The sequence below is a fragment of the Thermobia domestica genome, chromosome 7 (genome assembly GCF_964235325.1).
Source record: "Thermobia domestica chromosome 7, izTheDome1.hap1.1, whole genome shotgun sequence".
Taxonomy (NCBI): Eukaryota; Metazoa; Arthropoda; class Insecta; order Zygentoma; family Lepismatidae; genus Thermobia; species Thermobia domestica.
Genome location: NC_137460.1, coordinates 295,083,427 through 295,101,818, shown reverse-complemented (window position 1 = coordinate 295,101,818; position 18,392 = coordinate 295,083,427). Strand labels below are relative to the sequence as shown.

Below are 18,392 nucleotides of genomic sequence, written 5' to 3'. Positions count from 1 at the left end.
AATGCCTTTAAGGTGATACCTTTATTTGTTTGATAGATAGCAGCGATACAGGTATCAGTGGAAAGCTTGCAATGTCTTACAAATGGTGTCATCATTCTTCAACATAGTCTCCATTACGGGCAACACACTTCCGCTAACACGAAACAATGTTTTTCATGCCGTTGGCGAACAATTGTGGTGACTGCTGGCGACACCATTGCTGAACTGTTGCTTCTACCTCCGCGTCACAACTGTAGCGTTTGCCCTGAAGGTGATCCATAAGTCTCAGGGCGCAAGATCCGGGCTAGGCAGGCTGAGACAATGGCAACAGCACTTTGCCAGCAGATGGGACAGAGGAGGAGAGATCGTGTGGCGGTACTCCATAGACTGATGCTTCGTTTCCAGGTCGTAATAGTGTATTCACGACTCGTCGCTCGCGATGAATGTTCTTCGGCGCACAGCCTTCCGCAGTCAGAAATTCAATGACCGCCCGCTGTTTCAACCGGACGTCATCACTAAATGCCATGGATTGCTCCATTACTTTGGAACGAGAAGAGGTAGGAAGGTGAAACAAGCGACATTATATAGTTTAAACATCAGTGCATTAATGATAAACAGTTGAGAATGTTTGCAGTATTATTGGCCAAGCAATTAGCTTGGAGGCATTATTTTCTGAATCACCCTAATACTTGACCGACTGTGTAAGCGAGAGGTTCCTAATTTTTTGAACCAAGAAAAAGGTCAACATCTAATCAGGTAGTTGTGTTTATCTTATGTTTTATAGTGATAAGAATGAAATTGTGCTATGATGATAATTTTGAATCTGATCATTTGGTGTTGAAATATCATACCCTTCTCTACATACTGAGCTTTAACTTAACTGCAAATAGCAAGTAAAATGTTGTTGTTTTGTCTGTGCTATTGTATCATGAATGAATATCTTTTCAGGATATTAAAATAATCAAGAAGCTCGGTGGAACTGTTGAGGATACGCAGCTCATTGATGGCCTTGTGTTTACACAAAAATCTGCAGGTATTAATGGACCAAAGAAAGTGGAGAAAGCTAAAATAGGACTCATACAGTTTTGCATCTCGCCTCCTAAAACAGATGTAAGTAAAATTTATGACTTTCCCAAATAGACTAAGTAATTCATTCTTGGATTGTGTACATTTGCAATGATGATATACTTAGGACACCTCTGAGGTATATTTGATGGAAAACTATGCGTTATTCACCTGAGCAAATGTACTACCACCTTCCCACGAAGTAGAATTAACTTGTTGTGACGTGCCACTGTACTCAATTTTTTTTGTTTCGTTCTTTAACAGACCAAGATGTTAGTGTTTTTAAGGTATCAAATGGTACCCTACAGTTACTAGTGTTGTTTTCGGGCATAGAACATTGAATCGTTATACGGAAGTGATGTAAAGTGCAGATGTAATGCGTCCACTGGAGTCTGAGACCCTTGAATTTCAATTTGAATGGCAAAGCAAGTGCTTCAGATTTTCTTGGTTTTTCAGTGTCTAGGCGAAATTTCACTTCCTTGCATCTGAAATAAATAATAATAATAATAATAATAATAATAATAAAAAACTTTTCATGAGGGTGTTAAACAGGGTTCTGACCATTCGTAAAATTTTATGAAAACGCGATAAATGAGTGAAATACGTTTATAATAGTAAAGGAAAGGAAAAGTATGACAGCTGAAAATTTGTTTTTTCAGTTATATGCAAACGAAGTTCAAAGTTATGATGTAGGAATTGAGCTGCTAAATTTTACCTTTTAGGAATATGTCGTCCGTAGTAATAAACTTAACTTTACTTCGTGGTTTTAAAATATTTTTGATTATGATACTACTAGTATAAGCGTGAGTGTGAAATTTATTTTTAAAAAATGCAACAAAACACGAATTTACTTATACAAAAATTGAAGTTGCCGTGAAATTTGATTGATCATAAATCGAAAAACACGGATCTTTAGTTAGAGAAGTCCTGAGTCAACCTTTGGAAGTTTTTTCTCTTTAAGGACTTTTTATTTGCAGTAGCAGAACGAATCGAACGCTTCTAAAGTTTCAGATCATGGATACAAATAATAAACGAGAGTAAAGAGTCCTTATGGAAGATAAAAAATTAACCGTAGATGTACCTGCATGATCCGCACTTAGTTTGTTTTTGCTTGGCGCATGATATTATAACAACACCATCTCAGGGTATTGTAAAAAAACTTTCAGGTTATATTAGCTTTAGATTTTTTAACTATGAAATATATGATACGTTTATCTTCAGAGGAAAAAAATAAAGTGATTATCTACTAGGGCTAATCTAACCCAACAGAACCAATCCATATGCGCAACGAATTTATCAGAAGATTTCAAATTCTTGTTCAGTGGCCAACCAAGAATGAAAGAAGACTCAACGTCGTTAGACTTAAATTGTACATTGAGAGAAAAGAAAAGAAAGGAAAAAAAAAATACAGTTAGAATTTTATAAGCTTAAGTTTATGAACATTATTTGAAATCATAAAATCAAATTTTTGTGACTATTTTATTCGTGCCAATCATCAAAACAGTTACATCATAACAGATCTTTAAAAAAAAAATATTGTCAAACATTTGCCTACATCGTGGTATGTCAAAGACATTTTATGGAATTCTGTTGTTACATTAATCTAGTATAAAACATTGTCTAGATTCTCAAATTTTAATATTTCCAATGATACATGTTCAATTCACGATCACTCATGAACTAGTGGTCCATCCTCTATACTTATTCATTTACCAGAATATTATTATTATTATTACTAATTGGACGTTCATTACTTATAACCCTGTCATTCATTAAATAAAGCGACAACATAAGCCTGTGTTATTGCTACTACATTTTCATTACAACTTAAGGTAAGTAAGTAGCATATGTTACTTTATTTTAGCTTATGAATCAGCACATAATACATCTACTACGAAAGGAAAAACCTACTGTTAATGTGAGATGAAATATTTACAAATGGATTATGAAAAAAAAAAATAAAATAAAAAAAAAAACTCTACGTCTACTTTTCTACGACAGGGTTTACATATCTTTAAAAAAAAAACTAGAACGTCATTATCGAAACTACTATCATTTTTAATTCCACAGTGTCATTAATTCTCGAGAGCGATGGATACACATAACGAATTACATTCTGTTCAAAACGACAAATTGAGTGACATTTCAACTGTTTACTTCCGACGAGGCAAATATGTATTCAATACGTAGGCACGAACAGCTAAATTTCATACTGTACTAATGGCACGTTTAAATTAAACCTCTACCTAACCTACAAAGACAAAACATAGCACGAAGTAGCATTTTTAGAAACAATAATATTGAAATCCAGAGGTACATCCAAAGTGATGTTTTACCGAATCTGCACAGACCGAATATATGCACTTATATCACGATGCAGTATCAATAGCAAAAGACACATTAATTTAAAATTTCCCTAACCTACAAAACTAAATATATGGTACAAGGCAACATGAAAAGACACACGTAAAAAAAAAAAAAAAAAAAAAAAAAAAAAAAAAAGGCACGTTCACAGTACAATTTTCCCTAACCTACACAAGTCACCGACATAGATAAAATATATTACGAAGTAATATTTAAAAGGGCACATTGATACGTAAAGGCACACACAAAGTAAAATTTTCACCTCTGGTGCTTGGGGTCCCGGGTTCGATCCCAGCCCCCGCCAAGTGAACTTTGTGGTGGACAAACACCGTGCTCGTGGGTTTTCTCGGGGTACTCCCGTTTCCTCCCACTTTCTTCATTCCACCATTTTACTCATCTCTCATTATCACCGTCTCCTTTAGCCTAACCGGCATAACCGTGGGACGTAAAACTCAAAGATTTCATTTCACAGTAAAATTTTATCATGCACTATTAAAAACCTAACCTAAACAATCCAAATATATTTCGAAGTAATATATTAAATGCACATTGATATCTAGAGGTGCGCTCAAAGTAGAATTTTACCATAACATTCGCAGATAAAGCATTTAGAGGTACGTTCAAAGTAAAGTTTTCCCTAACCTACACAAACAAAAATATTTCACAAGGCAATACGAAAAGGCACATTGGACTTTAGAGGCACGGTCAAAGTAAATTCCCTAACCTAAACAATCAAAACATGGTATATTATGGGACACACATTCAAAGTTAAATCTTACCTAACCTACAACGAATATATCACAAGACACTGTTATGGGACATAATTTAGGAGGATGCTTAAAGTAATCCTACCTAACCTAAACAATCAAAATATCTCAAGGCACATTAATATTGAGAGGTACGTTCGAAGTAAAAGTTCACCATAATATCTACAGACAATTTTCCAAGTGCACGTATCAAACACATCAAATTTAGCAATTTAATCACATATGCTTATGACATATTGTATGAGTGGATAAACGTGATGAGTTATGGAGACGCGTAACGCCTTCCATCTTAGCTACACATATTTATCCTGAAGAACTCCATTCGGTAAATTTGTTATACTGTTTATAATCGGAAAAGGAAAACAAAGAATTGATATTACCAGTTCAGTAGAAGTTCCCACAGAATAGCCCACAGGGTAGACTAGGTTGTCAAACCTGTTTGTTTAAAACGTCGAAACTGATGTCCTCGGATTACCAGCTCCACGTCCTACGGTTATAGGACGCTGGTTCCGCAATCCGACGAAATTAACTTCGACGACTATACCTCCTGGCCTATCACTTTATATCACTGGTAATGACGGAGCTGATACTCGGTGGCCTTCGGCCTAAAATGTTAATAATTAATTTTTCAGTCAGGCTCCTCTGTTCTCTTTTTCCAAATAGTAACTTAAGTTGACCAAATTAACACTTTAGACAAGGTTTACTTCCAAATTGATGTTTTTGGTTATGAAATTTCCAAATTTAGGGGAGCTGACCTAGGCCACCGTCTTTATACACTGACATTATGATTAACTGCGTCATCCCCCTCTTGAAACCAGACCTTAATAAATGCGTTTTTAAATATTATATCTTCGACTATAATTAACACAGTTTTATCACAACTATATAGCAATATAAGAATCTAACCTCAGGAATTGTAATTTCATATATATATTGTAAATTTCTAGTCACGGAAAATTTATATATATAATGCAAATTATAGACTCACTTATACCTGCCATGTCGTTATTTAGTTATCCCCTTGGCAACCTAGCTCATCCAACATTTAGCTAGGCGCCATGTTCCAAAACCAACTCTATGCATAGCGATTCAAATGCCCTCTCACGGTAATAGTCAGAGAGATCGCCATGATCTTGACAGAAGAGTAACCAATAAAGCAACAACATCAACAGTTATCAACAATATCATGATTATTAGCAACTGTGGTATATCAGGTAATAACAAAATTTAGTATTATTTATATTAAGCTCGATTTTAAGAACACCATATATGATAGGCATGCAGTTATGAGTGTGACTCGAAATAAATCTATAATACTGGTTTTAACGAAATGTTCGAATTATCATGTTAAAATTCTTAATGTGTGTTTTACGTGTGTATCTCCTATAAAATAGAGTACATTTATTTCTTCTGTGCCATTTCTTTTACTAACAACAAATACAAATTAGCATTAGAATGAATATCAACCTACACATAACACTAATAAGAAAACAATATAAAGGTACAGTAGTACAATACGGGGGCCAACTTCAACGAAATGTAAACAACCATTTATTGATTCTTTAAAGCGCCAAAATCTGATGAAAGTTATTAATAGAACCCGGTTTTTTATATACTAAAAAACCCGATGCAAATATTCATTAGAAAGTTAGAAAATCTGCTCTATAAGTATAAAATAATCACTTAACCCTACGTACAGTAAGCTGGGTTGACAATGTCCACTTTTTTTTTTTTTTTATTAGGGTAAGAATTTTTGTGGATGTTTGTTTAGTATCATGTTATAATTCAGGTTTTGTGTCAAAAATAATAAATATTTTATTTTCTGTCATTCAATAGTTTTAAGGAAATAACCCAAAATTTTCAGAAAAGTTATCCTAAAGTACCCTCCCTTGGTGTAACGTATTACCGTAATGTGCATGCGGTTATTTCCAGTTTAAGTTGGCTGACACTACGCGTCACTACGAGTGCAGCTGACGCAAAGCGTCGTACACCTAAACCGAAAAGACTTGCTTGTCTCAGAGTGATATTAAAATTAGAAACCTTACTTGGACAAACGGGTTACGCGTAACACCGCACACCAAAGGGAGGTTAAAAAATGTCCACCACATAAACCATTATTGTCTGTCCCAGAAAATGTAATATTCTCTTCTATTTTGTAATAACTATAAGACAAGTGAACGCATGTTACAAAATAGAGAAGCATGTTACATTTTTAACAGTCTCTTTGCGGTGTTACGTGTACAGTCATGTCCAAAATTGTCGCATATGTATAAATGTGTTGTTGTAGGAATATAGTTTGATAACGAATTCACTCGGCATTTCTTATAACTTTAGTAAGTGTATAATCGGTAAAGACATGTATGTGGTAAATTTCATGTCAAAAGAGCAGTAAATAAGAACAATATAACGAAAATAAAACTTTCTTGTCCATTTAGCAACATTTTGTTTTACTCATTCTAATTTTCGTATTTTTAATTCTTTTCCTAGGAAATTTACCACAAATGTACATTTCCCGATTATACACATAGTATCAGCATTAAAAGTACCCTGCAAAATCGTTATCAAATTATATTCTTACAAGAAGATATAGATATGCAACATGAGTGTACATAGGGTTTGGAAACAGCTTATTCATTTAAAGTTCACTTGTTTAGTGTGTGCAGAATGAAATTACACATTACACTACTGGAAGTATTTTCTTTAAAGCTTTTTAGTGTCAAACTGCGCCTGCTGTTTGTTGAAAGAAGTTTATAGATTAAAAATGAGTTCATCATGATTGGACAATATAGTTATGATGACAGGAAGTTTGCAACATTCATCTGGCAAAGATTGACTGATCTCTCACATGTACAGGTTGATTGACTAGCATCTTACCCAGCATATCTCTAATCTTTCTTCCAGACGAAGTTATTTTCTTAAGTTTGAGTGAATTCGTGGATGATAACGGTGAGAAGGCTTTATTTTGTTGGCAAGGCATGGGATGTCCAATACACATGGAACTACTGATTAGACGTTAAGAATTAAGATTTTTAGGAAAAGTCGTTAAAATTTCATACCTATGTAGACTAGTTTTTAAACCTTTTTGCACGTCAACAGTGTTTTCAGTAAAACTTGACAATTACGTGCTGTTTGAAATTGTTCATTGAAAGATTCTCATCATTAATTCCAAATTCCATTATACTTTGTTAGATGCGTGCGAGGTCCCCCGTGTAGCAGCTTAGTTCGTAAGCATAAATTTTTGTGAGTTTTTCCTCCAACCCACTTTAGTTGACTATGTTCTTTTAAAATTTAGTTTTTAAAATGATCTTAATTTTTAAAAGTATCCGTAGAACATTTCTTAGGAGGAGGCTCATCGTCGTTGAATGGGTTCTGTTCCAACTTATCTCTTTCATTATTATCAGTTTCTGCATCGTTGCGTACAGTATGAAACGGGTGTTGTAGCATTTTATAATGTTCTGTAGGTATGTCGTGATGCTTTGCAAGACTTTCACACTTACGTGAAAGTTCTTTTCTGTGCCATATTTTTATACAAATTTCTGTCCTCGGGCCATCTTCTCGCTGTTTTTAATCCAGATACTAGAAAGTTTCTTCTAATCTTTAGTAGTTTACAAGATTACAAGCTTTACTTGGTGCATAAATAAAGCTGTCTCTTCTGTTTGCCCAAGCATTTGGAATCTTGAACGTCAGCGAATATACAAAAACGTTTCTATCGCTTTTCTTTATGCAAAGTTCTAACTTAAATGTTGGTAATACAAATGCTTATTATTTTCTCTCTCTCGGCGTAATTTTTATGTTTTGTGACTAAAGAATCGAAAGTGTATGATCTCTCTATATGGATATACTGTTAAACTTAACATGAAAGTAAGTATGCTTGTTTGACGTTTTCCTCAAAAGATGAAACTAAATTCTCTTACAGATGGACCACAACGTAATAGTGTCTGATTACGCAGCAATGGATCGAGTGCTAAAGGAAGAGAGAGCTTATATTTTGAACATAGTGAAGCAGATTAAGAAGGCTGGCTGCAATGTTCTCTTGGTTCAGAAGTCAATTTTAAGGTAGGAGTCACCTTTCCTTACGCGAAGTATCTGTAATATCCAATCATGTTAAATATTTAAGTATTTAGTCGAGACATTTTGAGAATATGTTATTGGCGTTCTCAGCATATACCTTTTCACTGGAGGACTACTGTAATAAGAAGTATGTTATTTGGAAGAAGATAATCAACGGCATGTAGTCTCCCACATTAGTTTTCCGGAAAAAAAATGGGCTGAGGAAAGGAATTACATTTTGTTGAAATGTCCACAAATAATTTGAGGTGCGTTTGAGCTAAATACTTGCTAATAAATTTAATGATGGTGCTTCCCATTAACTTAATTATCAGTTTCAGCAGTATAATGAAATTTTACATCGTACGAATAATTTTCCAAGCTCTTTCCGCTGATCTACTGGCTAGCGCTTGCTCCTCTGATGAATGCGGGTTCGAGTTTTATTTTCGATGGAAGAGCATTAAACTTGGAACACATTAGGGAGGTTTGAATTTCACCTTAAACTGTGGTTTCAAGTCGCACAGCCTCAGCGCTAAACTTCATAAATAAACTAATAACTTCTCAAAATCCGATTAACAGATCCTTAATAGCTTTCACTTTGAACGTTAACAGCTACAATAAGTTCAGTGTCAAATTCTTAAATAAACTCATTGACTGACCTCTTACTGATGCACTAAATCATGCAGAAATCACACTTTGACAGTTTGAATTGACACGTAGGATCAGAGGTTAGCGGACTAATCGCGTATTCCCTATTTATATTTCATGAATTGGTGCAAAACACTTAATGTTTCCTTACGCGAGATTTTCTTTGTCTCGAGATAAAATTGTAGGGCATTGACCTCCGGTTTGAGGAGTCCTAGGTTCGATCCTCGCATGCATTTTAATGTGGTTATAAGAACGAATAGGGGATGGAGAAAAATATGGAAACACCTGAAAAATTGCAATTTACTTTCATTAATAGCGGCACCTTTGGCACGCACAACGGCTTGCAGTCGCCGGGGAATGCAGAAATACAGGTCGCGTATGGTTGTCAAAGGGATATTGTACCATTCTTCTGCCAAAGCAGGTGCAAGCTGTTGCAGAGACGACGCTATTGGGTAGCGGACTCGCACCTTGGTCTTCAAAACTGAGCACAAGAGATCATGATATTGAGATCTCATGATTGTGGAGGCCGTAGCAAATGTGACACTTCGTCTTCGTGCTCATCAAACCAGTCCTGGACGATGTGAGCTGTATGAACAGGGGCTCTGTCATCTTGAAACAAGGCACTACCATCTGGGAACAAAGTTAGCACCATGGGATGCAGCTGGTCACCCAGAATGGTTACGTAGTCCTTGGCAGTGACATGTCCATGCAAGTTGATGGATCTGGCAGAATATCAGGATATAGCTGCCCGAACCATCACTGAACTACCGCCATGCTTCATTCTTGGTAACACAGGTCTGTATCGTACGCTTGTGTAGCGTTCTCTCCACACGCAAACTCGGCCAGGAGTTGGAAACAATGTAAAGGAAGATTCATTCGACCAGGTGACATTCTTCCGCTGCTCCATTGTCCAGTTTTTATGGGCGTTGCACCACTGTCTCCGTATAGCAGCATGGTTCAGATCTGCTATAAATACCCTGCTTGTGGAGTTTTGTAAGCACTGTATTCAGCTCAGCTGTGACTTTCGGCGTCGTCGTGATCTGCTTGGTCACAATCCTACCCAATCTTCATCTGTCTGTCACGCAACACACTTGAATCCACGCTGGTGCTTTGTTGATGCGGGTTTTCCTGAATACTCGTAGGCAGTCATGATCTTCTAGACTGTGCCTCTTGATACACCAGACATTTCCGCTACTTTTCACGGAAGCTCCCACCATATTCGCACCCACAATTTGCCCTCTTTGAAACTCTTGTCAGCTCAGACATGATCCACGATAACCTATATGGACTGTTGCTGAATTATAACTGGCCCTTCTGGTCGATTTGCCAGGTTGTATACCTTACAGGATGTGCCGGCCACCGCGACACCAGTCACGCAAATCGTGTTTGAAATGGCTTCCTCTTTTATACCAGGTGTTTCTACATTTTTGTCCATTCCCTGTACATACGCCAGCTAATCCAAAGCATATTGACATTCATTTGTTTGTCTCTTGAACATCCGAACTAATCTTAATATATTATTAATACCACATTTATAACAGAAAATAGTGTAATAAGACACTTCTGTATTACAAAATATTGGATGATAGTAAAATGAGTACCTTTACTACATGCAGCGTTCGCCTGCTGAAAGCAGACTGCTATTGCCACTAGCTAGTAGGAGCGATTGTAAAAGATTATCGTTGAAAAATGAAATTGTCTGCATCATCTGATAACGGAGAAGTTTAAAATTAGAGGGAGGTTAGGCGAGGGGGAAATATCAAGTTGAATATGGAATAGATTCTCGGTTTTAGGAGATTCGAGTGCACTAATTTTGAGGATACTTGCGTAAAACCAGGGGTAGCTATTTCAGGAAAAAAAATGACAAGGCTTAGAACTTAGAACAAAGAAACTTTATTTTTTTAAAAAAGCTAAAGTTATTGAAGTTGAAGATAACAGTAAAAATTATTTCAATTTACAAGAAAGGCGACAAAACTGATTGTAATATTTATCGAGACATCTCTTGCGTCAGCATCCTATAAAATCATCTCAAAGAATTTGATAGAGTGACCTCATACGCAGATGAAATTGTTGGAGATCATCGGTGAGAATTTAGGCGAAATCTATAAACTATCGGTCAGATATTTCTCATTTGTCAAATACTCGAAAATAAATGATAATACAACAATCTGATACGTGAGTTTATTGAATTCAGAAAGATCGACGACTCGGTTAGGAGGGAAACATTGTATACCAAAAACGTTAGATTAATAGAGATGTGTTTGATGAAACCCATTGAAATTCGAGTAGGGAAATAGTTATCCACGAGCTGTCACGTTGAGAATGGTCTGAAACATGAAGATGCATACCGCCATTATTTTTCAGTTTTGTTCTAAAATACAGTATAAGGAAAATTAAACATAGAAGCCAGGGCCTAGATCTGAATGATACACACCAGGTTATGGTTTATGTTGATGTAAATCTGATACGAAGACAACTGAAATGCAGAGGTTTTATTAAACGCTTGTAAAGATATAGGTTTAGAAGTAAATGCAGAGAAAATTAAGTACGTGGAAATTTGCCGTGACAGTAATAATGAAAATTATGGATATGCTCAAATATTAGGTAACATTTTCGAGAAAGTAGACTCCTTCAAATATCTAGGGTCATTAAATTAGATGGCTCAGGTGGGCAGATCGTGTAGCCATATGGAAGAAAGGAGGAACACTTTTCAAAATTTTAAAAGGAAATGCAGTCAAGAGAAAAACAATTAAGATCTAGGCGCAGGCGGAAGAACAATATTAAAGTGGTTCCTGCAGACATAGGAATCCAAAGTAGAAACTGGATCCAGTTGGCTGAAGACAGAAGAGTTCTAGTGAACCCGGCATTGAACCTCCAGATTCCATAGGCCTTAGTGGTTGGGTATTTTCTCGGAAGTTTTGTTCTATGAAATATTGTAGGTGGAGAAAGTTAGATAGCCATGTGCAGAACAGTATTTATGAGGAAGGATGTGAGGAAATAGGGAAACATATGAGTGTGACATATATGAATGAACTTTATCAAGCATGGTCATGACGGGAGAACTTTTGGCTACTCCGGTAACGACCAGAAGATGCATTTGTCGTGTTCTATTTCCACTAAGATGACGTGACTTTTTTTTTTCTTTTGTATTAATGAAGTGTCGTATTCAGCTGATGTAATGAATTAGTAAAAAATGTAATAACTTACTAAGTTCAAACGCATTTTTAATTGTACTGAACTGTTTGAAGAATAAATGTTGTCTTCGTCAGTAGCTCTTGAAAGGTTTTTGCTTTGTTCACTTCTGAGAATTTCATTTTTGCACTTTTTCTGAATTTTCCAGGTAAAAGAGAAAATAATTTTCAGAAGTAAGGAAAACAGCTAGTTTCATAGAGCTACTAAGGAAACAGAGATTACAAAACCACTTTAGTGTAGTTAAAGTGCGTTTAGGTAGTAAATTCTATTTTATTTATATGTATGGATTCACGAAGGCTTAGATGCAGAGAACTTCTGGGTAGGTGTGTTTTGAGGAGTACAATAACGTTCTGAAAAACATAATCACTTCAAAATGTCAGCATATATTGGAATTATTTACAGACCTATATACAGGGTGTAACATAAATGCATGGCCAAAAGTGATGTGATTGCGGACATCCAAATAAGTATATGGGTCCGATGCCGCTTGGTTTCCGAGATACAAGGTGTTAAAATGTCGACTCCCTCTAATGGCTCACTATGGGAAAGAGAATGAAAATGTTCAAAATTACAGGAATAATACAATTAAATGGAATTATGCCTGTGCAAATACATTTACACTAACATGGAGAACGAAACTAAGCAACATTTGAGGTTATTGGGTTGTCAGTGTTGCCAACCTGGTACAAAGTGTTGTTTTGAAATAGCACTAGATGTCCACACGTTAGCATGTGATTGCTGCTAACAAAACGTTCCTAAACATGGAACAGATTGCGCTTCGTTTTCGAAAGACGAAGTTATTTGAAAACGTAACACTTGCATCAGGTTGGCAACACTGACAACCCAATAACCTCAAATGTTGATTATACTCTGTTCAAATTAAGAAACGAATTAACATCTAGAGAAAAACTTACTCTGTTGCCACATGAGTACGCCGATAAGACCTCCTCTATAACTTTACCGTCTCTAATGAAAAGTTGCTATAGAGGACACTTCAGCGGCATACTCATTATGAGGCAGCAGAGTAACAGGTTTTGTCTAAATGACAATTTGTTTCTTATTTTGAACAGAGTATAGTTTCATTCTTTATGTTAGTGTAAATGTATTTGCATAGGCATAATTCCACTTGATAGTATTATTCCCGTAATATTGAACATTTCCATTCACTTTCCCATAGTGAGCCATTCGAGAGAGTCTACATTTGAATACCCTGTATCTCAAAAATCAAGCGGAATCGGGCCCATGTTTATAGGAACATTTTTACTTATTTGGATGTCCGCAATCACCCCATCACTTTTGGCCATGCATTAAGCGAAAATGTTGTATGATAATATGCCTGCCCTCTGCGGCCTCCTTCAGCCGTTATGTGTAATCAAAATTTCACAATGTAGCAACATCGCAGATAAACTTTGAGCCATTAGCATTACTTTACGAATACAACAAGCAGTTGAATCGATTGCTATACTAGTAAGTGATGCTAGTGTCAATCAATATCGACTTTAGCTGCCATCTGTAAAGAATCAGTTTTTTGATAGATTTCAAGATCTAATCAATGGTTCTTTATTTGCAACGTTGCCACGTAGTGCAATTTGTGTCTCCAGACGAGAACTCGAAAGGTATAGAAATATACATATTTTTTTTACTTTATTTTGACTTGTAGAATAATGCTCTATGGTCCGTGGGCACCGTTTTTAGAACACCCGATATATATAGGCAATAAAAATGTAAAATAATATAGAATTTAATCAATTTAATCGATACCATTAATCATGTAACTTCTAGTATCCTGTCATGATTGTATACAAGAATCAGTCTCATATTAACCTTGGATGTGTGTCATAATTAGTAGTCTTTATCAAATGCCGAGGTAGTGGATCGACGTTCGTTTTTCGTAGAAGTACTGTACTTTAAGACACGAAGAAGGATGAAGATTTAGATAATGGCCATTCGCAGTGATGAATCTTAACTTAGGACACCTTATGATAATTCAAATGAACAAAACATGTTTGTTACCTGAGCGAATGACCCAGTGCTTAACGATGTTCATTACACACAAAGGAACATTTACTAATTCTGTACTGCTTTTGTATTTTCAGAGATGCAGTGAGTGATTTGGCGTTGCATTTCCTGGATAAAATAAAAGTTATGGTGGTAAAGGATATTGAAAGGGAAGATATCGAGTTCGTGTGCAAGGTATGTAGAATTTAGAAATACTTAAATTTTGTCGCCTCACAACCAAATTGACGAAAAATGCATTCTCACAAAATGCTCGTAATAGTTATTACGAGAAATATAACAAGTATGAAATCGTTAAAACCTTCTCAATCAACGTGTGTTTCTTGCTTATGAAAAAGCGTAACTACGTTTGACTCATTAACTTGGGGAACTGAGGCTCAAGAGTGTTCTCATGGTTTGATGAAGTAGTTTCTGCTGTAGTCTGTAGAAGCTGTCCACATTTTGTGTTTAACGGTCATATTGTTGAATTCTAGATCTCAGGTATCACAATTAGTAGACGCTTTCCTTTGGAAGGCATTGTTTTTATCACATATTTCGCATAAAATGAGAACTCCAAACTGAACAACTTTTGTGTCACTTTCGTAGAATTTCAGAGTATTTCGGGGGGGGGGGGCTTTCACTGGGGATAAAAAAATAAATAAAAAAACAGGGATACATTAACTTGCTATTATTAAGAATAAGTTACATTCCAAGTGAAAAATTGTTATTTTGCTACTTTTATTGTCTGGAGCTACCAGCTTCAGTGTTGTACTTTTAAGATTAGCTTCCATCGACCTGGAAAATCTCCAAAAAGTCAAGTAATTCAGCTTACCCGTAAAAGCCCTGAAAAAGTCGGTTAATTTTCTGAAAAGCTGAAAAACACTGGAAAAATCAGGGAATTTTTAAAGTACGCATTGTTACTTCTAAGAGCCCATTTCTCTCTCTGCCTTATCCGGCTATTTGGTAAGGGATATTTTATAAAATAAATTAATTTTGCAAAACTTCTCTACCTACACGTGTATATACCTATTAGACCAGGAACTGCTGCTCGGAAAAATTATTTCCTTTTTTACATTACGTATAGACCTCGAAATATGTAAATCGTCACCTGGAAAACCGGGAAATGTCAGGGAATTTGTGATCGCCAAATAAGTGGGAAGTCTGTAAGGCTAAAGGGGACTAGAAATGAAGCTTTACAATGACACACGTATAATATCAGTGCCGTGTCACCAGAATGACTTCCAAAGGACCCACAATCATCTTAAGAAAGTTCTACGTCAAAGTTGCTAAAGTAATGTGTTTACGGCAGTCATCATTAATATTCGCAGTACGCATAAAACTGAGAAACTGATAGTGTTGCTGCTATCGTCTGACAATATTCATGATTTGATATTATCAAGAGGCAGACTCTTAACCGTGCAGCAGAAAAAATTCCGAACTTTGCACAATTGAGGGGTTGATTAGTCTGGACCTCACAATAAGTTATACCAGATCAGCCATAAAGTAAATGTTCAGAAAGGTTGACTTGAGTTTAATTTATGTTACATTGTATCACCCATTGTTCCAGATATAGATAATTTATGTAACAATTCTCATTTAATGAAAGGCTCTTCGTTTTCATTTTTGTACATAAAATTTCCTTTAAATTGACTTATATTTCATTGTATATTTTGCGTTATCTAGAAACTTCTTACTAAAGCTTGTGAATGCATAAAAGTGCGTGAAGTTGCTATTTATAAAATATTATGAAATATAAAATTGTTGCTTCGGGGAAGATAGAAGGAAGAAAGGAATACCTGAAACTCTCCTTCGAAAGAGGACAACAGTATTTTAACACCTCTATCCTTATAGCATACGCATCGACGTGAAAGTATAATAATAAAAATCCGTAATACCATCTCTGTCCACCTCATCCTGTGCCGATGGAGGATGAATTTGGGGTTAAATGTCATCTGGAGTGTCACTGTTCTTTTCAGTGCGCCCGGAAACTGGAATGGACATTGATATCGGTCGTCTTTGATTATATTCACTTGTCACACTCAATTTTTAGCTGGGGCTGCGATGACTCAGTGGTGGAGCGTTTACCTCTGGTGCATGAGGTCCTTGGTTCGATTCCAGCTCGTGCCAAATGAGCTTTGTGGTAAACAAACAGCGTGTACGTGGATTTTCTCGTTCCCCCGTTTCCTTCCACTTCTTATTCCACAATTTCATTCATTTCTCATCATCATTGTCTTCCTTAGCCTAGCCGGCAAACCATGGGACGTAAAACTACAGATTTCATTTCATTTTCAATTTTTAGTATAAACTATGGCCCTCACTCCTCCTCTAAAAACTGTAATTTTCAAAAACTTGGACACGGATCCGTTTATTTTTAATGAGTTTATACACTGAATCTTACCGTGAGATGATACATTTTTGGATAAATAATGATCCGTTCTCCTCCTTAAGGTTGATAAGCATTTTAATTGATTTACCAGGTGTGTTAGTTGAAATTTGCCGGTTTTTCGAGAAAGAAAGCACTTAATATTCAGGGAATCTCACAATTTTTTTTATTCAAAATGATGACCATTTGATTCTACACACTTTGCTCATCTTTTAGGCAAATCATGGATACCATCCCAAAAGAAACTTTCTCTCTTTCGAGCCAAACCATTCGACGAGCCAATTTTCGACGTCTTCAAAATTAGCGAAGCGCTGCTCTGCAAGTGAGTGTCCCATCGAGGCGAAAAGGTGATAGTCCGACGGGGCGAGGTCTGGAGAGTACGGTGGGTGCGATAATATTTCCCAATTAAGTGTTTTTAATGTGTCCTGCACCAGTTTAGTGGTATGAGACGGCGCGTTGTCATGTTGCATGATAACTTTGCCATGTCTTCGGGCCCGTTCCAACCGTTTTTCGATAAACGCATGATTCAAATTAATAATTTGTTGTCTGTAGCGATCAGCATTCACTGTTTCACCAGGTCTTAATAACTCGTAGTACACCACACCACACTGGTCCCACCAAACACAGAGCATTGTCTTACGGCCAAAGCGATTTGGCTTTGCCGTCGATGGGCCGGCTTCACCAGGTGCAAGCCATGATTTTTTTCGCTTCGGGTTCTCAAAATAAATCCATTTTTCGTCCCCCGTGACAATTCGATGCAAAAATGATTTCCTTTCAAACCGTTAAAGCAGGATTTCACACACGGTTTTTCGCTTTTCCATTTGTCTATCCGTCAGTTGGTGTGGCACCCATTTTCCATACTTTTGGGTCTTTCCCATGGCTTTTAAACGTTGGGAAATTGCTCCTCGAGTCACATTTAGTATTTGTGCTAATGTTGCTTGCGATTGGGTTGGGTCTTCATCTAATAACGCCTGCAATTCCTCGTCTTTGAACTTTTTCGCTGCACCCGGATGTTCCTTGCCTGTCAAATCGAAATCTCCACTTTTAAATTGACGAAACCATGTCTCGCATGTTCTAATCACTGGAGCATGTTCACCGTAGGTTTCTACCAGCAACCGATGAGCTTCAGCTGCTTTTTTTCTTTTGATGAAATAAGAACAGCAATGCACGCCGCAAATGCGATTTACTTGGAACGAAGCTCGCCATATTCACTGAGGTAAACAACTCTGACGCTATTCTGTTGGCCAAATGTGACTTGTGTATTTTTGAAGATTAATGTTTACAGAAACAAATGACGTACATGCCGCATCATAGAAATGTATACATATTGCTAGAGAAATCTAACGGTAAAACCGGCAAACTTCAACTAACACACCTGGTGTTGGTTATTGCGTGATGTGATCAAACTGACATGCATAATTATTATATAGATTTTATCTTTAAGAATTCCAGTTGTCATTTGCAGTGATGAATTTTACTTAGGACACCTTATGATAATTGAAATGAACAAAGTTTAAATAATCTGAGCAAATGACAGAAGGAACACATGTAGACCCATATTTTTGCCTGTATTTTATGAATTTTTGCGCTTGTACAGCTTAAGAAGCACTTGAATACAAATAAATGTGAGGAGTGTACGTAGATGTAATTATGCTGATACCTTAAGTAAAGTTTAATATAAAATGTAAGTACGACTAGAAAAATTTCTTGTAACATGTAGTTTTGTTATTGCTGTTCAAGTTTGAGGTTTGCAAGTCGTACTCGGCGTGAGTTTATATATATATATATATATATATATATATATATATATATATATATATATATATATATGATGATTGAAAAAAAGCTGTATATGTTGAAGGCTTCGTGCCTTTAAAAAATGGCAAGCTTCGTAGCAAAGCTGTATATTAGAAGTTGATTGAAAATTCATTGAAAAAATGTTTGTTCTATTG

At 36.2% G+C, this 18,392-nt stretch overlaps 1 protein-coding gene and 1 non-coding gene across 2 annotated transcripts in view; both read left to right on the top strand.

Annotated features, from left to right (window-relative positions):
• The window catches only part of CCT4 (chaperonin containing TCP1 subunit 4), a 70,775-nt gene that overhangs the window by 27,385 nt on the left and 24,998 nt on the right, over positions 1-18,392 (top strand). The window contains exons 6-8 of the mRNA XM_081766725.1: positions 928-1,089; positions 8,092-8,231; positions 14,159-14,255. Of these exons, the coding sequence (XP_081622851.1) occupies positions 928-1,089; positions 8,092-8,231; positions 14,159-14,255 (399 nt within the window). The remainder of the gene's footprint in view (positions 1-927; positions 1,090-8,091; positions 8,232-14,158; positions 14,256-18,392) is intronic.
• LOC145691135 (small nucleolar RNA SNORD58) lies at positions 17,900-17,971 on the top strand. Its single transcript, XR_014132347.1, has one exon. It is a non-coding gene; the product is annotated as a small nucleolar RNA SNORD58 (small nucleolar RNA).